Source organism: Adiantum capillus-veneris, chromosome 18 (genome assembly GCF_014529385.1).
Source record: "Adiantum capillus-veneris isolate H3 chromosome 18, ASM1452938v2, whole genome shotgun sequence".
In the NCBI taxonomy this organism is placed as follows: Eukaryota; Viridiplantae; Streptophyta; class Polypodiopsida; order Polypodiales; family Pteridaceae; genus Adiantum; species Adiantum capillus-veneris.
The window spans coordinates 32459006-32481163 of NC_140948.1; the positions used below are offsets into that span (position 1 = coordinate 32459006).

The 22158-nt window shown below is 41.9% G+C and overlaps 1 protein-coding gene across 1 annotated transcript; it reads right to left on the minus strand.

The window, feature by feature from the left end:
• Nucleotides 1–20722: 20722 nt before the first annotated feature.
• LOC147435445 (uncharacterized) lies at nucleotides 20723–21677 on the minus strand. The gene has a single exon (XM_086487958.1). It carries the CDS (start codon nucleotides 21264–21266, stop codon nucleotides 20856–20858), a length of 411 nt encoding a protein of 136 aa, XP_086344084.1. The 5' UTR covers nucleotides 21267–21677; the 3' UTR covers nucleotides 20723–20855.
• Nucleotides 21678–22158: the final 481 nt, after the last annotated feature.

Below are 22158 nucleotides of genomic sequence, written 5' to 3' on the forward strand. Positions count from 1 at the left end.
AGGTCACAAGGAACACAAAGATTGTATTGTACCAAGTCTCTCTTTATGGGAGAATCTATAATACAAAATCCTATTGGAGGGAGGACCGGCTCCACATAAATCCAGTCCTCAATTGTTGTCATGTTCTCTAATTCTCTCTCATGCAAAAGCATTTTTCATGCCAAGTTAATTAAGTATAATGTTTGTGTTGCTACCGCTAATTAAATTCACCCTCTATATTCTCAAAGTAGTCTCATAAAAATGTTCACTATAATTCTCTTAATTTTGTTATTCTCAATGTTCATAGGCCATTTCCATTACATTAGTATCAGCGCTATTGGTTTCCCTTTACTTGCTTAAGAAGAGAGGTCCTTAAGTTTTCCATGAAAGGTTGGACATGTTCATCGCAATAGGGTAAGTGGGACAGGGATCAATTATCTTGGTTGAAAAGGACTTAGTTCAAGGTACACCGTTGGAAACTATAGTCTTAATAATGGAGTCTCTCAAGGGTTGCCTTTGGCTTAACCGTTATTGAGCTACTAGCAAGCTCAACACGAACCATAATAAACCGAGCAATATTAGACCCTCTCCACTAGTCTTTGCAATCAACAGTGTCTAAACCACGGGTGTGACTGCTTGAGAACTATTTTTCAAAGTTAAAGAAGAGTAACAATTAAGGTTTTTGAGGGTACCAAAGCACAAAGTAATTTTATACATAAGTTTAATTAGCATGGCTGACAATAACCAAGAGAGTAGAATGAATATTGATAACTTTGATTTTGCACATGAAGGTACTAATGATGATGCCCCCATGTTTGTTAATTACCTTGTTACTAGGTTGCAACAAGCTATGGGCAACCCTGCTTTGTAAGGCGAAGTTACTCAACAACTTCATGCTTATGGGATTTCCCTTCCTCTCCAAGAGGAGAGAGAGCTTAGGAGGCCTCTTGATGAGACTCCAGAAGAAGACTCTCTCCTATAAGAGAGGAGGAATCTAAAGAATGAGAAATAAGCAAATCACTAAGTTCCTCTGAAGATGTGGCTTCACAACGACGGCGGTCTAGATGGTGTCCAACTCCTCCCAAGAGGAAATGGTCAACCCATAGTCCTTCTCCTTGTCACTCCGAAAGGAAAGAGAGGAAACAAAGGAAGAAAAAGGAAAGAAAGAGGTCACCCTCTTCTCCTTCTTCTTCACCTTCCTCCTCTTCTGACGAAAGCAATAGCTATTCTCCTAGAGAATACAAGAGAAGAGGACATTGTAAATCCTACCCTGCATGGAGAAGGTCCCAAAAGCTCAAGAAGTTCAAAGAGGGAGGAAAGAGTATCTCTTTTCTCACCTATGATGGCACCTTTGGTGCTACCGACAAAGTATTGGCCTTCATCCAGCAATTTGATGCGGCCTTTGGAGATGAGGGCTTCACAGAGTCCTCCAAGCTACGTCATGTAGCTATGCACTTCCAAAAGTATGCTTGTCAATTGTGGGCTAGCCTTCACGGCAATGGCAAAGCCCCAAAGACATGGAAAACTCTACGAGTTTCCATCATGAAGCAATTCCTTGGAAGCGATGCAAAGGACAAAGTGCTTACCAAATGGAGTTTGAAGGTGTTCCCCGACGAGTCTATCCACAAATATGTGGAAAATTTTTGGGATTTACATCTCAAGGCTACAGTCTTTCAAAAAATAGTTTGTCGAGAAAAAGCAGCAATTTTGTGCGGGATTACCTGAGAAATGGCCGAGTATGTCAACTCCCAATGGCCTGGTTCTATCACCAAAGTAATCCACCACACTATGGTTGCTTTGTGTATCAATTTCCAACAAGGGGCAAAAAGAATGCCAAGCCCATTAAAAAAAACATCGAAATGAAGCAAAGGGGAAGAACAATGCCCAAAACTCTTCCCAAGGTAATTCCAACAACAACAACAATCGGTCCAAGGAGAAGGGAGTTTACAAAGGTAAAAATAAACTCTCTCATGAAGAGCTAGAAGCTTTTTGTTGTAAGGACCACAAATGTTTTAAGTGTGGGGAGCAAGGACATGGCTATCATTCTTGCCCCAAAAGAAATGCCCGCAATGAGACTCCTCGAGCTTCCACGGTCGAAGCTCCAAAAGAGGATGCTCATTGAAGGATCGCCTCTCTCCAATGCTTGGGGAAAGGTAAGGAAGCATGATGCCTTCATCCTGTTAGCTCTACTCACAACTTCATGTCAATGGAGTTGGTCTCTAAGTTGGGCATTCAAGCTTTGGAGATGGGAGATACTATAACTGCCAATGGAGATTTCAAGGGACAGCAAGCCTTCGTTACTCCCTTGATTGGGAAGCTGAGGCTTCATGTCCAAATCTACTTCGACAAAGAAGACTTTTTCATCTCTCCTCTCCAACATTATCCTAGGGGCACCATGGTTCAACTGCATGGCTGCCAACATGAAGTTCCCTGAAAGGAGAATCTACTTCACTTACAAGGAAAAGAGCATATATATAGATGCTAACGAGTGCGGTCGTACTATACCACTTGTAAGTTCACCTCCTTTTGATAAGTCAACGAAAAGCTCAGTTTTTGCGTACATGAATTTTATCAAAGAGTCTCTACATTATGCTAATGTTTCATCAAATGAAAATGGTAGGAATCAAGAAGAGTTAGACTTGTCTGATTTTCTAAATGGATTCCAAGATTTTTTAATCGATGATATCCCTACGGACTTACCTCCAAGATGAGGGGATGATGACCGTCGAATTGGGCTCCTCTCAAGAAGCTCACCGCCTAACAAGCCTCCTTATCGAGTTTCCCAAGCTCAACAAGAGGAGATCATGAGGCAAGTACGAGAATTGGTAGACAAAGGGATGGTGAGGCCTAGCTCCTCTCCCTTTTGTTCTCCAATCCGTTTAGTGCCAAAGAAAGATGGTACATACCGCATGTGTGTGGACTATCGAGCACTAAACCATATCACTATCAAAAACACATTTCCCATATCATGGGTCAAAGATATGTTTGATAAGCTACAAGGTTTAACCTACTTCAATAAGATTGACCTTAAAAGCAGCTGTCATCAAATACGCATAGTGAATGAAGATATCGTAAAGACCACGTTTCGTACAACGTTTGGTCTTTATGAATATCTTGTCATGCCTTTTGGTTTGACAAATACTCCAGCCATGTTCAATTGTTTGATGGAGAAAATATTTAGACCCTACTGCAAGTACACTGGAGTGTTCTTTGATGATATTATCATCTACTCCAAGTCCTTGGAGGAACACAAGCAACATCTCCAGGTAATTTTTCAAGCTTTGAGGGAGAACAAGCTTTTTATCAATCAAAAGAAGAGCAGATTTTTCCTTCAAGAGATTCAATACTTTAGTCATATTATCTCTCAAGATGGTATCCGTACGGATCCATCAAAGTTGGAGGTAATAAAATCATGGCCTGATCCAAGGAATCTACATGAGCTATAAATATTTTTTGGTATGTGTGCATACTAAAGACGCTTCATAGAAAAATTCTCTCAAATAGCAGGACCATTACATGACTTAACAAAAAAGAATGTTAAGTATTCATGGACTGCTAAAGAGAAAAATGCTTTCAATAAGCTCAAAGAGAAGCTTACCTCTCCCAACCATTCCTTATGCTTCTGGATCTCTCAAAACCACTTGAGGTCCAATGTGATGCTTGTGGTGATTTTCTTGGAGCAATATTGCTTCAGGGTGAAAGCATGTTAACCTGTCGCGCTTTTTGAGCTAGTTAGCGGTTTCAAGTTAGCACATCTTCGAAAAGTTGGGCGTCCGGTCAATTTTTTACAAATAATATCAAAATTTGTTGAAGGTTGTACATTTGGATTCCTTGTTTCAAGTGCTTTCTATTGATATATCATATGTCATAGATCTTGGAGATGTAGCTCAAGTTATTGTTCTAGTTAGCATATGTCAAAACTGTGCTAGTTAGCATTGTCCGGGACATGAAAAAGCATACCAGGTTAACATGCTTTTACCCTTCAAGAAGGGCATGCCATAGCATATGAGAGCCAAAGGCTCAATGCCAATGACTGAGTCTTGGGAATATATGAAAAAGAGTTTTTAATTGTTCTACATGTCCTAGACACATGGAAGCACTATCTATTGGGGACTCCATTCTCAAGTACTTCATGACGTAAACCAAGGCTTTTGACAAACAAATGAGGTGGAAAAATTTTATTTCGCAATTTTATTTTCATATTGCTCACATTGCTGGTAAGCACAATCAAGTGGCCGACGCACTTTCACAACAATCAAAAGTCAATGTGGTGTCTATATCAACTCATAATTATATATCTTTTATGATAGATGAGTATGCTACTGACCCTGAATTTAAAGACAGAATGTCAATCCTTGCATTGGGAAGAAAGAAGAACCATTCACCTTGCAGGATGGTTATCTTATCCATGGCAATAGTCTATGTGTTACTCACTCCCTTCGTGAGAAAGTCATGTATGAATCCCATGCTCCTACCTATGCGGGGCATAGAGGCATCCAACCTACTCTTCAAGGAGTAGAAACATACTTATATTGGCCTACCATGAAAATAGACAGACAAGAGTATGTTTTAAAATGTGTGGTATGCCAAAAGACCAAGTATGATAGAGGGAATCAACCTGGGTTACTCCAGCCACCATTGTCAATCCCTAATTCACCATGGGAGAGTATATCCATGGATTTTATCTTTGGATTACATTAGTCTATCCATGGGAATACTATACCACCCTCTCATGCTTGGTCACCCTCTCTCTCTCTCTCTCTCTCTCTCTCTCTCTCTCTCTCTCTCTCTCTCTCTCTCTCTCTCTCTCTCTCTCTCTCTCTCTCTCTCTCTCTCTTATTATTTAATTATATCATTTGGACGTGTCCTCGTTTTTCTCTTTGAGAGAAAAAACTTAATTATTTATTTTTATGCATCTAAATTCTCATTGAATCCCTTCAAAGCCTATCCAATAGGATTCAAACACATCATGAGGGCACATGTGAAGGATCTTGTCATGTGTCGTTTATGCTGCTTAAGATATCATGTTTGAATTGGACACTTCAAGCACCTACTTATTTAAGCATGGAAATAGTTTATACCTCTTGAGAGTTTATGTTTGAATTGAATACTTCAAGAACCTTAGTCATTTAAACATGAGAAGCACCTCAAGCTTGGGAAAGGTTCCCACAAACAAGTTAAGCACTTTAGTTAGCAATCTCAATAAGCATCTCATGCTTGGGTAGGATTCCCATCTCAAGGTCAGCCCTAGCTTGCCTAATGTCAAATGAATTTTTTTTAGCACTAACTTTTGGAGGTCTTTAATGAAGCTAACCCTAAGGTCTTTAAGTTCCATTAGGTGCACGTTTCTCTTTGATAGACTACCTCCTTTTGGACCCCTATTGAGATGTAACCATCTCTCCTCTTGATCCCTTGCTAAGGTAAATCTAGAAGCACTTATTGCACATTGCTCTTTGGTAGACAGTCTCCTTTTGGACCCCTATTGAGATGCAACCATTTCTCCTTTTGGTCACCTCTTGAGATAGGTCTGGAATCATATATCTATATCCCTTTTATCTTCCCCTATGAAATGATCAGTTTAACATGATAAAATCATTTGGTAAAGCTAGATATTATATTTAATGACAAGGGGCAGCGCCAAGGCTGGATATTGGGTGGGCATGAGGAGGCGAGAGGGAGACAACAAGGACCCAACAAGGGAACGAGCGAAGGAAATACAAACTCCCCACCTCATCATGCAGGAGACCAATACATCCACAAAGAATTTCAAGGATTCATAGGGGAGCCACCTGTGGTCCATCCCATTCAGCATTTACCACCACTAATGATTCAAAAAAGGTTACAAGGATTTTGAAGAGGGACCCAAGGCACACAATGACAAATCAACACATTAGGAAGCAAGGAAAGGGAAAGGAAGACATAAGGGGGAGCGTGAAGCTCCATCATCAAATTGAAGACGACCCAGCCGACCAGGTGCAACAGAAGGAACTACCGATCATGAGAGAAAATCCGATCGACCCGAGCTACAAGAGGAGCGTCGTTTAATGCAATTTATTTTATGAGACAAGAACCAATAGGAAGGTGCAAGTAATAGTTCAAAATCTCTTCAAAACAACGGGGAATTCTTTAGTCTTATTCCGGAAAAAAATCATGACAAAATTGGGCATTGCTAGTTGTGGTTTGTATATCATTGCTAGCTATAATTTAGAGTTAGTTCATGCTGTCTATTCAAAGTAGTCTTATGGTATATCTTTTAAGCTTTTCACAAATGCAACACTGATAATGTAAAGCTTAGAGTGAGCTTAGTGATTAACAAGAAAAGATGAAGAATAGTAGGCCCATTCCCAAATACTGGATCTTAATATGGGTAGATTTGGCACCTTTAGACAAGAGCTGGTGTTTGCCTCATTTTCAAATGCTTACTACAGATGTTGCAAGACTGGTCACCATGCTAGGAATTTCCTCGAGGCAAAAGTTGTGCGTAATCCAATGGTTTGGTCAAGTTGGAGGCGTGTCACCAAGGATGCCAAGCCCCTTGCAAGTGACATCAGGCCGGAAGAAAAGTCCAGCAACCAGGATACGACTTACAGGGAGGTGGTTAAGCAGACGGATTGGCACTCTAAAGAGATGCAACAAAAACCAAATTTGCTTGTAGGATCCTCTGTAGAGGCTTTGATGACCACTAAAACCCCCATGCTTGACATTACGATCGAAGACATTCAAGACAAGAAGCTAGACCTCATAAGCCAAATTGTAAATGTTTCAGGTTGAAAGGCTAGTACTAGTCAAGTAAAAAAGAAGGAAAAGAAAAAATGTTTTATCTTGTTGGTGTAACAAGCCACCGACTAGATGGGTTGCTAGCTTTTGACAAGGTTGGTGGCTAATAGATTCTATTCTTGACATTATGTTCCCTTGTAGTTGCTTGTGGGTAAGGGGATTGCGGTGGCAAGTTATCTCTTTGGTGGCAACCACATGCTTCTCGCACTTAGTTTCATGGTGGTACCCTTCATCAACCGATGTATATGGATTTGTGGATGTGGGTGTTGGTAGATGCCATGGCGTAGTTGGCATGGGATACATCTTGTACCATCAGAATCATTAGCATGATAGAGGGAAACACACTCAATAGTGCATGAAAATTTTACCATGAGGAAGAGGTAGTGAAAGCATTCGGTCCAACAATCCCTAGCATCCAGGTACATCAAGGAGTATGAGAGATACCATCCAAAACAAGGTCTTCAAAAAATCTCATATCAGAATATTCATAGTGTGAAGCTATGTCAAATTTAGTAAATGTGATACTACGCATTACCGCCATAGAGAGAGAAAGAATCCATCAATGATAGGGGATACGTGCTTTCATTTTCATATAGAGGTGAGAGGAGAGACATCACAGGTGGGTGAAATTCATGGTGTGTGTCCAAGCTCTTGTTCAGGTGATGTCAATAGGCTACGTAAGGAGTTGATTCTACTAGACAATAACTAGATACCAAACACTAAGAATTTTTTAGTGTCCATGGGCATTTATCACCATAAAATCCACATATTTCCCAAAGATCAGATCTTGTTCTACAAGTAGTATGAGAACTTAGAGAAATGTCCTTGACGGGTCCACCTTTCAAAAAACACCTATAGCATGTCATTCAAGAGGTACTTATAAAACCCCTCTACACACACTTCATCAGGAATTTTAATAGGCCCTTCTTGCCTCATAAATCTGTAGCTTTTTTTCAAATTTCTATTTTTGAACCCCTCTTGTACATGTAATTTTGTAACTCTTTGATGTATTAAAAAGAACCCTTCCGGGTGAACTCACGTTCTACACTTACATATTTTGAGGTGGACTCCCCTAGGAAATGTTGCAAATCTGGCTATGATAGGTATATAGAGGACACAAGGAAAAGATGTCCCTACAAAAATATTGATGACCTTCTGAGAAACTTTACATGATACATTCAAAAGGTTTGAAGCATGCATCTAGAGCATGGTGTGAGAAGATAAGTAGGTTCTTGATGAAAATTGGTTTCAGATAGTTATCTCATATCAGTCATCGTTTGTGAAGCATATTGAGGGAGATGTCATTGTTATTAGAATTTTATGTTGATGATTTGATTGCTCAAGAAGCCATGATTGTTAGTGCCTGATTCATCAGAGCACTTATTTTTTGAGTGTAACTAGGGTCTTAGCTTTAAGCCTTAGGGGTTTGTTTACACAAGAACTTTATTCCTAGTTAGTTTTAAAGTCTTGAAGGTTCATATGGCGTGAAGTAGTTTTTTGGATGTAACCGACATGCAATTTTCGCAGTTCCCTCCTGCAGTCATACTATTGTTTTTCCTATGTAGTTTGATTGTGATTATGAATATACAGTGAATGTTGCACTTTCTTATGTAGTTTGATTGTGATTATGAATATACAGTGAATGTTGCACTTTCTTATCTTCATTATGGTGTTTTTGATTCATCTATTATGCAGTTCTATATTTTAATATGCAGTCTCTTGCCTCGTTTATCTATATGCAGTCTCCTACCTCGTTTATCTATACACTGCATGATCCTTGTATTAATTACCTATTAGGGCTATGAGCCCCTAACACTTTGGCAATCCTGCAATCGGTTCAAATTCAGCCTAAACCATATGGCAGTCAAGAATACAGTGGGAACTAATATGCAAGTGGACATAGACCACCTGAGGGAATTCTCCAATTGGGTAACCTTGCAAGAAGAGTCTGAGGAATATGCAACCAAGTTCTTGAAGGAGTTCTTCACGAATTTGCTAGGGGAAATCAAAATTGTAGTGTCTACAAGGTAGTTACTTCATTTTTACCTTTTGGGGCATGCAATCTACCTTCATTTTACAGTTTGTATGAAGGAAAGTGTTGGTACATTATTTAAGACAGAAAAGAAGAAATCGTGCATGAGTGGGTCAAGACAAGGGTCCAATTTATTACAACACTCATATGGCACAAGGTTTAGACCCCGGAGGATTCACTCTATATACAAAATAGGACGCCACCTGCGAGCGGATAACTTTGATAAAACCCCTATATACAAATCGAATTAGGAGATATTACCCCCCTTTCTACGCTTATACAATAATCAAGTAAGAAATTATCATACCCCTATCTTACATATAGAACTTAGGTCTCACATGATCTAATTGACTCAAACAGTGTGTAGCATAGTGATTGGCAATGTACTAAGGAACCACTTCTATTGATAACCAGATGTACCATCAAAGCAATGTTAGTTCTTGCATGTATCCTTGTAGCTATTCACTCACAAGTTTGAGGGCATGCTCTTTTGGGAAGCCATGATTTTGAAACACAAAAAAAATATTCTTATTTTCCCTTTTTCTCACTCCCCCCCCCCCCCACCCCAAATATTATACCCCCTCCCTTATTTTCAAACTTGGGAGTTAAATTATTGAGGGCCTGTCCCTAATTTATACGCTTATGTAACTTGTAAAAAAAAACCCCTCCCCTGCACTTATGTGGTGCAGTAAGTTTTCCATGGTGAATCCCCCGGGGTTTAGACTGAGAAGAGAGTTTTTTGCAAGGGGAAGAGTCGAGTATTAATGATCAAGAAGAACCTGTAAGGGGGCTTGCTACAGGAGAGGAAACTATTGGGGTAGGGACTGAACTGCAAGAACCTAAACACAGGCTACAGGAGACCTCACCTGCAAACTAAGAAGGCCAACAGACAACTCCTCCCACAATTTACCCACTTTTGGGACGATTGGTTAATGTACTGCTGACTCAGTCAATCTTAAGGGCAAGAAGAAAATTGCAATTTGTACCATCAAGAAGAGGTACTTTACCTTTTAATCCACTCCCGGTGAGAGTACTCAAAACACTTTTGACACCTCCAATGGCTGCACCAAATCCCAAAGTGGGGGCAGCAAATTTCAGTGGGAAAAAGTCCCAAGATACTGATAGCCATGTTGGTCAGTTTCAAACAAGGTGGTCTGCAAGTGTTTATGAGGTGTTACATCCGAATGTAGTGAAGAAAGAGCATTTTGCAGCAACACTGCAGGATAAGGCCATGGACTGGTTCTGGCAGTATGGCATGGCAGCTTTTGCTGATTATAATGATTTGAGGCAGATATTTTTATTAAGGTTCAGGGAGGATAAAACACCTGAAGACATTCTGAAAAGTTGAGGAAATTGAAGCAGAAAGATTTGTTAGTCGAAGATTATGCACAAATGTTCAAAATTTTAAATAATAGGTTAGAAGCAGCACAACAACCTTCTATGGAGCAATTGGGAGACTATTTTTATAAGGGACTCAAAAAGGAGTTCAGAAGTGCAGTAGCGGGGAGACCCTTATTAGCAAATGCACAGGATTTTTTTGATTTGGTGGAAGTAGCTGCAAGAGTTGAAAGAAGATATGGAGGTAAGGCAGAACTAAAGGAGAAGAAGAAGAAGAAGACTGAGGATTCGGACTTAGAGTCAAAAGAGTCAGAGTCAGAAACTGATGATTCGGATCAGGATACTGAAGTTGACACTAAAAGTGATGAGGAGGAAGATTAATCAGAAAAGAAGAAGAAGAAGTAGAAGAAAGATAAGGGTAAACACAAGAATGAAAAGAAGTTGGAAAAGGAAGCAGTAACTGCAGATGCAGTCAACAAAATCATTCATAAGAAATTGCAGACAATTGGAATGAATCAGTTTGGAATTTCAAGAAAACCATATTGTCAGGTGTGTCAAATATTTGGTCATGAATATGAAAATTGTTACTATAATCGAGATTTCATGGGAAGAGGACCTGAGTATATTACTCAAAAAATGAGGGAGGCAGCTGCAAATGTGGTAGCTCCTCAGGGTGCTAATAGGAAATATCAGGGACCTGCACCTCAAAGGAGGTTCCAAAATCCCAATAATTTGGGATATCAAAATAGGAATCAGAACAATATGTAACAATCACCATGCAATTATTGTGGGGTCATGGGACACAGGCAAAGACTTGATTGTGAACTCTGGTTTAGGCATCAAAATGATAGGGAAATCCCTATTATCAGGTACAACAATAACAATAATAATCGATCTCCAGAACAAAATCAGCCACTAATTCCACCACAACAGCAGTAAAGACCTCCACGTCAAGCTAATTTAGTGATTTTATGGACTAAAGAAGCATGGATTGAGGAAGAATGGATTGAGAAAAAGGTAGAATTTCCCAAAGAGAAACAGCAAACTGAGCAGCAGGTACAGGAGAGCAACCTAACTCAGAGAACACCTAGGCATTATAATTGTGACTGCACGGCTTGTATTCTAATTGAGGATGGTCCAGAACCCAGTGGATGTACTGATGCCATGGTGGTCACTAGGGCAAAGGCCAAGGTTGGAAAATCCACCTTGGAAGAAGTGAACAATTCGGCCAATCTGAACTGAAAATATCAAAAAGTATCCTAGGACAGGGGCACTCAAGGAAGTGCAAGACTCTCAGAGAGGGAGTGTACCACCTGAGGATTGGAATTTTGTTATAAGGTCATTGGATGATCAGGGAAGAAGGACTTTAGAACACAGTCCAATTGTACTGCAAGAACAGGTTGGGGGTGATGAATTTTATGATGCTTTGTTGACAGCTCCGATAACAATCACAGTAAAGCAAACGTTGAGGCTGGTACCTGCATTTTCACAACTGAAAAAAAGACTTACTAAGGAAGTAGCAGGAAAGAATTTGGAAACAAGAATGTATATTGAGGAAATTGATTGTGGAGAATTTTGTGAAGTTCAACCTTTAGATGTTGATTACAAGGTACCATTAGTAGGGGCCTCTATTGGAAAGGTGTTTTCCCTGGTGTACTCTTGGATGGGGGATCAGGAGTTAATATCTTCCCGGAGTCAACTTGCAAACGTTTGAATCTCTTGAAGTGGGATCCGGATCCTTTTCAGGTGAAAATGGCAGACCAGAGATGTGTTCAACCTTTGGGAATTTCAAGGAATTTGCAGATCTCTATTGGAGGACTGCAGTTTTAGACAACTTTGTAGTACTCAGGTTGGAAGAATCTGTTCATTTTTATCCAATAATGTTGGGAAGACCATGGTTAAAGCAGAAAGAGTAAAGCAGTTATGGGGAGCAGACTCCATTGTGATCAAAAGAGGAAAGAAGAAAGTCAGAATGCAAATGTATGCCAGAAAGGTAATACCACCTGGTTTCAGGGCACTACATGCAGAGGGACTGAACATGGTAGAAGAAATAGGAGAGGATGTAGAAGAAGAATTTTTGAAACCAATTCATCAATGGTACGTATTTTTGAAGTGGATGTGCAAAAGATAACAACTAAGTATGTTTTGCAGGATCAGGATAATGGGTTGAAATCTTTGACTAAGGAAGCACTGATCGCTCAGGGGGTAAGCAGTCAACTACCAAATTGGGTAATGAATTGTTGAAAAATTTGTAGATTGGAAATAAAGAAGAATTGGAATCTATTGAAGCAGTAAAGCAAGCAAAAAGAGATTTTGAACATCAGATAGAAAGAACTGCTAGGGTCACTTAGGATGAACTGCAGGAACTGAACCTGAACACTCAAGAGGAACCACAAATAGTGAGGGCATCGGCAGAACTGGATGAGGAGTTTAAGGATAAACTAAAGGAGTCGTTAGAATTCAAAGATGTTTTTGCATGAAAATATGCAGATATGAAGGGAGTAGATGCTAGCTCTTGTTAGCACAAAATTAACTTGAAAGCAGATGCAGTTCCAGTTGTACAACAAAGATACAGGATGAATCCTAACTATGCCAGACAGGATAAAGAGGAGATTGAAAAACTGTTGGTTGTGGGTTTCGTTACCCATTAGATGAGGTTACTTGGTTGTCACCGATTGTTGTAGTTCCCAAGAAGAATGGAAAGATTAGGGTGTGTGTAGATTACAGAAAACTGACAATGACTGATCCATTTCCATTACCTTTTTGTGATACACTATTGGATGTAGTAGCTGGACATGAGCTTTATAGTTTTCTGCATGGTTGTAGTGGATACAACCAGATCTTAATGGCACTTGAAGACAGGGAGAAAACAGCCTTTGTCAGTGAGTGGGGAGTTTATGCTAGCAATGTGATGACATTTGGCTTAAAGAATGCTCCACCAACATTTCAGAAGGTGGTTCAACGTGTGTTTGTTGAATTCCTTACAACATTTATAAGGGTGTTTTTGGATGATTTTAGTGTTTTTGGAAGAAGCAGGAGCATCTTGAGCAATTGAGGTTGTGTTTTCAGAAATGCAGAGAATTCAAACTGTCACTGAAACTAGCCAAGTGTGCATTTGCAGTTAAGAGAGGAGTTCTTGGGACATGTAATTTTTGAAGAAGGAGTATCTATAGATCCAAGGAAGGTGGAAGCAATCACAGTAAAGCACCAGAACCAAGGACAATTAATAAATTGAGTAGATTTTTGGGTCAAGTGAAGTGGCATAACCAATTTTTGAGATATTTAGCACATGTCTGTACACCACTAACAAAGCTTACAAAGAAGGATGCAGTATTTGAATGGGGAGAAGAGCAGGGAAGAGCATTTAGGATTCTAAAGAAGATTTAAATGTAGCACCGATTTTAATTGTTCTTGATTGGAATTTACCATTCCATATTTTTGTGGATGCATCTCATGTGGTAGTAGATGTAGCATTGATGCAAGAAACCAGACAAGGTTGGTTCAGACCAATTTACTATGCAAGCAGGGTACTGACACGTACAAAAACAAATTATATAGTTACAAAGAGGGAATGCTTGGTAATGATCTATGCATTGCAAAAATTTAGACATTATCTTTTAGCCAATAGGGTAATCTTCCACATAGATCATCGGGCTCTTATCTATTTGGTGAACAAACCACATTTATCAAGAAGGTTGGCCATATGGATATTTCTCTTGCAGCAATTTGAATATGTGGCAATACATACTCTTGGGAGACTTCATGTTTTGGCTGACTATCTCAATAGATTGGAAATAGGTGAGGTTGATTCCTCAGGAGTACCTGATCAATTACCTGATGCAGAGTTGTTTTTAGTTCAGTGACAGAGAAGTCAGGGGATTGGTATGAAGACAGGTTCAGTTTTTCATTGAAGGGATGTTACCTAAAGCAATGACTAAGGATCCCGCAATCAATGCACTTGAAGAGACAACATTCCGACAGCCAGCAGAGCTTCTCAGCCTTGTCTCTGCTATCAATGCACTTGAAGAGACGACATTCCGGACATCAATGCAGTGCCACATGCCTTCAAAATGGAAGCATAGGTGATTGCATCTCGAGAGATGCTCTGGCTTTGCATCTGTTGAAAACAGCCCGGGGCTTTTGCCCATCTTAGCATCTTCCAAATTGCCAAATGCCTTCAAGAAGCAAGCATAGGTGATTGCATCTAAAGAGATGCGCTCACTTTAGCCCCTCAAGAACTCACTGTACTTTATGAAGATGGCTTTCCACAAACATGTCGTTCGCACCTAGCAGTCAATGTGGTTGAGAAAAATGCAATCAATAGAAAAAGCGCATCCATGAATTTTTGGAGTTCCGTGAGGGCACAACATTGGGCATGCGCAAAACACCATTGGGCATGACAATCTTCTCCAACAACCCGCAGCTAGAAATTTCATCATCATGGATTGTCAAACCCATGTGAAGGTCTTGCATAAGGTGACCAACTTCCAAGGTGCAAGCATGGCTAAATCCATCTGGAAGAAGACGTTTCCTTTGAAAAGCTTTTGATGCACATGAGAGTCGTTTTTGCTGGCAAGCAGAAAGGCATGGATCGCGGCTACACATCAGCTGAAAATAGTGTAGCTCCCTCTCCCCGCTGATGTTAGGCACATCCCACAATCATTGCGTTTGAAGAGGTGGAATTCTGTACAAGAAGCTCCTCAAGCGCTTTCCATGCGTTCTGAAGAGCACCATATTTGGCTTATACATCTTCCAAGGAAAAGTCAAGCACAACTTCTTTCCTGTATTGCTCATTGGCCTTGCTCTTGTTGCACACATCCCACAATGATTGCATTCCCAAGATTCAACATTCCACATAGAAAGCTGAAAACAGCCTAGAGCTTTCTGGCCCTGCTCCTGCGATGCGTATCCCACGACCAATGCATTGAAAGAGGCGCCATTCCCATCGTTGAATGCATTCGACAGGTAATATTTCTGGCAAAATGTTCATGAAGAACATGCCCATGTCGTATTGCATCTTAGAAACATAATTATAAGCTTCCTCACCTACCCTTGCTTCGCATATCTGGATATAAAAGCACCCCAAGGGACTTCGTCCGAGAGAGGTCCTCACTTCGCATCTGTTGAAAATAGACTAGATCTTTCTCCTGTGGGGCGAATCCTGCAATCAATGCATTCCAAGAGTCCACACTTTGGACAGCCTCGCTTTGCATCTGTTCAAAAAAGCCGAGGCCTTTTGCCCATCTCTGCATCTTCCAAAATTCCACATGCCTTCAAGATGCAAGCTCAGGTGATTGCAGCTAGAGAGACGTGCTCGTTTCATATACAAAGAAGTGCTCGCTTCGCATCAGCTGAAAATACTCTAGAGCTTGCTTGCTTTACTGATGGTCAGCGCATCCCACAACCAGTGCATTCCAAGAGTCAACATTCCTATTAGGAAGCTGAAAACTGCCTGAAGCTTTCGCATCAATTGAAGATATTCTAGAGCTTGCTCGCTTCCCTCATGTTTGGCACATCTCGCAACCAGTGCCTTCCAAGAGTCAACACTCCGGATAGGAAGCTGAAAACAGCACAAGGCTTTCTCGCCCTACTCTTGTGGTGTATATCCGATGACCAGTGTATTCCAAGCGACGCCATTCCCATCAGTCAATGCACCATATTTGGCGTATACATCTTCCGAGGCAAACTCAAGCACAACTTCTTTCCTGTATTGCTCATTGGCCTTGCTCTTGTTGCACGCATCCCGCAATGAGTGCATTCCCAAGATTCAACATGGGAAAATAGACTAGATCCTTCTCCTATGGGGCGAATCTTGCAATTAATGCATTCCAAGAGTCCACACTTTGGATAGCCTCGCTTTGGATCTGTTCAAAAAAGCCGAGGCCTTTTGCCCATCTCTGCATCTTCCAAAATGCCACATGCCTTTAGATGCAAGCTTATGTGATTGCAGCTAGAGAGACGTGCTCATTTCATATACAAAGAAGTGCTCGCTTCGCATCATCTATGAAAATACTCTAGAGCTTGCTTTCTTCACTGATGGTCAGCGCATCCCACAACCAGTGCATTCCAAGAGTCAACATTCCTGTTAGGAAGCTGAAAACGGCCTGAAGCTTTGGCATTAATTGAAAATATTCTAGAGCTCGCTCACTTCCCTCATGTTCAACACATCTCACAACCAGTGCCTTCCAAGAGTCAACACTCCATATAGGAAGCTGAAAACAACACAAGGCTTTCTCGCCCTACTCTTGCGGTGTACATCACATGACCAGTGTATTCCAAGCGACGCCATTCCCATCAGTCAATGCACCTGACAGGCAATATCTCGGTCATAAAGAACATGCCCGGGTCGTATTGGCATTTTTGCGTAAAAAAGCACTTCGGAGACTTCGTCCGTTGGAAAATCCTTGCTTTTCATGAAAGCGTAGGTGATTGCATCCGGAGAGATGTCGTCACTTTGCATCTATTGAAAACAGCGAGTGTCATAAACTGCTGACGTGTCAAAGCCCTGAAGAATGGAGCCAACTTGCAGATGCCGACCGAGGGGCTTAAACCCTAAGAAGAACAAGTAACAGAGGAAGAAGTCCTACCAACTTATGGGGACCCCGTCCGATGGGGCCCCAACAACATAAAGGAATTAAAATAAAGCAGAACCCCACACACACACAAAAAAAATCTGATGATGTGGCAACTATACGAACGCTCCAAATTTTGCGCTGACAGTGCTGACATAGCAAATTTCAGCAAAACGCACTGACAGTGCTGACATGGCAGTTGTACGGATTTCCGTGGTTTACACTGTCAGCTTTTTGGCGTTGCTTTTGGACCAGAAGCTTTTGAGTTTGAAGGCTTTTCATGTAAACTCCTTTTCATAGGCCAAGGGCCTTTAAATATGTGCTAAGGGCTCATTCTCTGGCATGCTTCCTGGAGAAGGTGCAGAGTCTGGAGTACCGGCTTGTACTTGATGATGCAATATAAAGAAATATAGAAAGGGGCACCAAGGTTTGGGGCCAATACTCTCTAGGGTGGAATTCCGCCACTCTCTCTCTCTCTCTCTCTCTCTCTCTCTCTCTCTCTCTCTCTCTCTCTCTCTCTCTTTTCAGTTGTTATTGAAGTGCTAAAAGTCTGTTCAGTCTGCTCTTTTCCATTGGCACGTGGGTGCCCATCTTGTGACAGCGAGGGGGGCTTTTGCCCATCTTAGCATCCTCCAAATTGCCACATGCCTTCAAGATGCAAGCAGAGGTGATTGCATCTACAGAGATGCGCTTGCAGAACACCATGGATAAATCATCACTCTTTTGAAATGATTGTGCCAAGCATGAGATGTTTTTTCATCAGACTCTGGCCAACAATAATAGGCTGATTCTATGTGCTCGTATCAACCTGTTGTGTAGAGCAACATGTCTTCAAGATGCATGCGTAGGTGATTGCATCCAGAGAGGGGTCCTCGCTTTGCATCTACCGAAAACAGATTAGAGCTTTTCCTTGTTGGGGGAATCTTGCAATCAATGCATTCCAAGAGTCCACACTCCGCATATCCTTGCTTTGCATGTGTTCAAAATAGCCCAAGGCTTTTGCCCATCTTTGCATCTTCAAAATTGCAACATGCCTTCAAGATGCAAGCATAGGTGATTGCATATGGAGAGACGTGCTCGTTTCATATACAAAGATGTGCTCATTTCGCATCAACTGAAAATACTCCAGATCTTGCTAGCTTCCTTGATGTTCGATACATCCCACAACCACTGCATTCCAAGAGTCAATACTCTTGATAGGAAGCTGAAAATAGCCTAAAGCTTTCGCATCAGACAGCTGGAAATATTCTAGACTTGCTCGCTTCCCTGATGTTCGGCAAAAGAAGGCCCATTCGAATATGCCGATGAGGCAAACAGTGACATTGTAGACCTTCTACTACTGGAATGAATAGGGAGGAGCTTGGCCTACAGACTCTACGCTACTGAAGAATGCTCGCCATGTCGACGAGATAGGCTTTTCTTCATGGCTCTTTGCTTTCAGGTGAACAGGTATAAGGTGCCAGTACAACAGCTAGCTCGGCGTTGCCACTTCCAACACCATAGATGGGTGTTGCCACTCCCAGCACCATAGATCAGAGGATGAGTCGAAGGCAGTAGGGTCCGCATTTGATGGTTCCATTAAAGCTATGTGCAAGCAAGTACTTTTAACTTTTGGCTCCATTGTTTTCTCTTATATGACTTCATATGTGAGTACAAGCTGCTAATTAACCTCCTAATAAGTCGCTTAAGCGTAGGGTAAATGCGTGCTATTTTGGAGCACAGAAGGAAAGCATGGAAAGAGAAGGGTAATCTGTAGACCCACATCCAACAATGCTTGTTACCTCCTAATAAGTTTCTTTAGCGTAGCATAAATGCAAGCTATTTTGGACCACAGAAGAAAAGCATGGAAAGAGAAGGGTAATCTGTAGACCCACATCCAGCAATGCTTGTAACTTCCTGCAATACTAGCTAGAAAGAAGTCGCAGCCTCCTGTAGCAATTACTCCTGTGAGTATGTGTGCGGAAATTATAACGTGCTACGATGAGTTTTGGTGATTCGACTACAGATCAGACCAACTGATTATCGATTGAAAGCACTAGTAGAACATACCTCTGCCATGGGTTGATCGCACTAAATATCTGAGCTTTGGGAGTGCTCATCACGTCAGCAAGCATCCGAAGTACTCTCCAGCTTGATGATTTGCGAAATATTACCAGGGTTTGAAAGATCTTCGATACTCCTTTCCCGTTATGTCCGGCTTGCTGCTACGCGGGCATACTGCGCGGAAAAGAACTGGTGTGTATCTTGAGAATTAGGCATGGGACCTGCTGTATATCATTTCCATGAACATTGAAGGATGGCCGAGGGCACAGGGGTGTTGAATCTACATGAGCTATACTTGGAGCGGTATAATGTTGGTCATAACTTAGTAGCACCTACAGAAACGAGTTGAGTAAGGTAGTTGAAGCTAGACATACTGTTCAACTAGCCATTGGGTATTGTTGCACACAAAGTTGTTGTGATTGCTATGCGGGGAAGGCGCAGAGGCTTTACTGCAAAAGAAGGTCGATTCCAATATGCCGATGAGGCAAACAGTGACATTATTGACCTTCTACTGCTGGAATGAATAGGGAGGAGCTTGGCCTATAGACTCTATGCTACTGAAGAATGCTCTCTCTCTCTCTCTCTCTCTCTCTCTCTCTCTCTCTCTCTCTCTCTCTCTCTCTCACACACACACACACACACACACACACAAACAGTGGCCAGAGACAAACCTGCAAACAAAGCTCCGAGCTGCTTTTGGAACCTGCGAACTGCTTGTGGAGAAGATCGAATTGCTGCTAAGAGCCTTCTCTCTCTCTCTCTCTCTCTCTCTCTCTCTCTCTCAAACAGTAGCCAGAGACAAACCTGCAGACAAAGCTCCGAGCTGCTTCTGGAAACCTGCAAACTACTCGTGGAGAAGATCGAATTGCTGTTGAGAGTTGGCAGTTGGTAGCTTTTGACTGCGTAGGCTTTTTTAGAGCTTTTCATCGTAGTGGTTTTTAATAATTTTTATAAAAGAGCATCCACGTGAGTTACTGAGAGGCCAGGGATTTGAAATTTCTTCCTACGCTAACGAAGTATCAAGGATTCCTACACATGGGGGGGCAAGCCCTATTTGTAGGATCATGAGAGATCGCACATACACCCTCACACAAGGCAAGCCTAGTCTAAAGAGACAACAAGGACACATGTCAAGCTCCTCTCCATGTTGCCTTCATAAGGTGCCTAAAGCCTATTGGTTGGACTCTAAAGGGGTCCAATGATAATTTAGCTAATTAAATTAATTGTTTAAGCATTCATCAAGTCCTCTCTCTCAAAGGAGAAAGGAAGACACGTGTCCAAGGACTATCCCTATTGTTAGTTATGACCCAGGCTTGTGATTGGTTAGGCTTGAGAGCGCCAATGAGCTTCAAGCAAGGCCAAAAAGAGGGAGTCGACCCAAGCAACTTCTCCCCCCCCCCCCCCCCTCGCCTCTTCTCTCTCTCTCATGTGCAAGTGGGCACTAGAGAGAGAGAAGGCTTGCAATACTATCAAAGTGTCGATAGCCCACCCTCATCACTATAGCACACGGACATGCTCAAATGGGATCAATGGTGGAGGAAAACACGGGGCACGCCAATCGTGGACCGTCAGATTCGAAATTTTCCTCGAATTTACTAGTCTGCCCGAATTTACAAATTTGCCCCGAATTTTCTATTCGGCCCACGTATACAATATGACATACTCGAATCACCTATAATCAACAAATGCATGCGGGCGTAGTGGTTAGTGCTCATGGCTCGCAGTGGGGAGGTCGCGGGTTCAAGACATGGGTGCGGACTGCCCCGAATTTACAAGCCTACCCGAATTTATTTTTCTCTCCGAATTTTACCAAATGTCCCGAATTTACACATGTGCATCTAGCGGTCCGAATCACCTCAACCGTCGATCCCATTTGAAGCCGCGCGTGCGAGATAGCTATCCTCCTATGCCAACACCCATTGAACCATTGAAGCCCCAACCACATATATTTTTTTGGTGTGCGCGCGTGCGTTCATGTGTGTGTGTGTGTGAAAGAGAGAGAGAGAGAGAGAGAGAGAGCGCGCGCGCGAGGGGCGGTGGGGATGATGTTCTCTACGTTTCCTGCGCATTCTCTGCTCCTGTCGCTGGTTGCCATCTCTAGCTTACTCATTTTATCATGCCATTCCAAGCATCTGGATGTGAGAAACAGCAACAGCACCACGGCATACGAGATCCTGGAGGAGAATGGGTTTCCTGCAGGCCTGCTGCCATCCACGGTGTCGAGCTACGAGCTTGACGAGGGCGATGGCGCTTTCACGCTCTACCTCGAATCTGCCTGCACTGTCAACATACCCAATGTGTACCCCATCAAATACAAGTCCACCATCGCCGGATACATCACCTATGGTAAGATCTCTAGTCTCAGCGGTATCACAGTCAAGGTCTTCTTCATCTGGTGGAGCATCTCCTCCATTACTGTGAGTGGCGAAAACCTCGTCTTCAAAGTTGGTCCCTTCTCTGCCTCTTATGCAATCACCAATTTTGATGAAAACCCTGTCTGCGCCGAGAGCGATCCCTTTCACCATTCCTCTTGATTATCCGCCCTCCTCGGCCATTTGTTATGAAAGCCTTCATATACATTGTTGCTTAGCGGGACAGCATCGATTGTGTCTTGTCCACATCAACTGGATGAATATTGGGTTCATTTGTTTCTTTTTGAGTAATGATAAGGACCTCATATTTGATGAAGAGATGTACAGGCACATCAATGCAGCTCAATTAATGAAGCTGCAGATGTTCACGTCCAGAGAGAGAGAGAGAGAGTCAGAGACAGCTTGGGCTTCATCCCTTAAAGCAGACAGCATCCAAATGGGAGGCATGTTGCTTTGAGTTAGTTTCACATGTAGAGACAAAAGCATGATTGTTGCTTTTGTGAATATACAAATTACAATGCCTTGAGACAGGCTTTCCCAACACATACCGTCACTTCATATTCCATTAGATATGACGCATTTACGCATTATATGAGCAGGTGTATAAGGCATGGACAAGAATCCATGTCTTTCTGTTTCACAAAATGAATGTGTGTGTGTGTGTGTGTGTGTGTGTGTGTGTGAGAGAGAGAGAGAGAGAGAGAGAGAAGGGGTGGCGAGGAGTGTGTATCCCTCCCGCCGCCGCCCCCCCCCCCCCCCCCCCCCCAATCTTTTTATGTCACAAAGAGAGAGAGAGAGAGAGATGCTGTTCTGTATGACCATCATAGCTGGTCATGACAGTTATGATGGTCATACAGAACAGCATGGCTTGATGAACTCAGCAATACCCAGACTGCTCTAAGTTGCAAATCTGAAAAATGAGAACCTACAATTGGTTACCCATAGCTTTGCAGGTCAAGTTTCGACCAAGCTTTTGCAACAAATTAAATTCCCTTACATCATAGCAGTAAATGCTCCCACCACACCTAAATGTATATAATGCTCA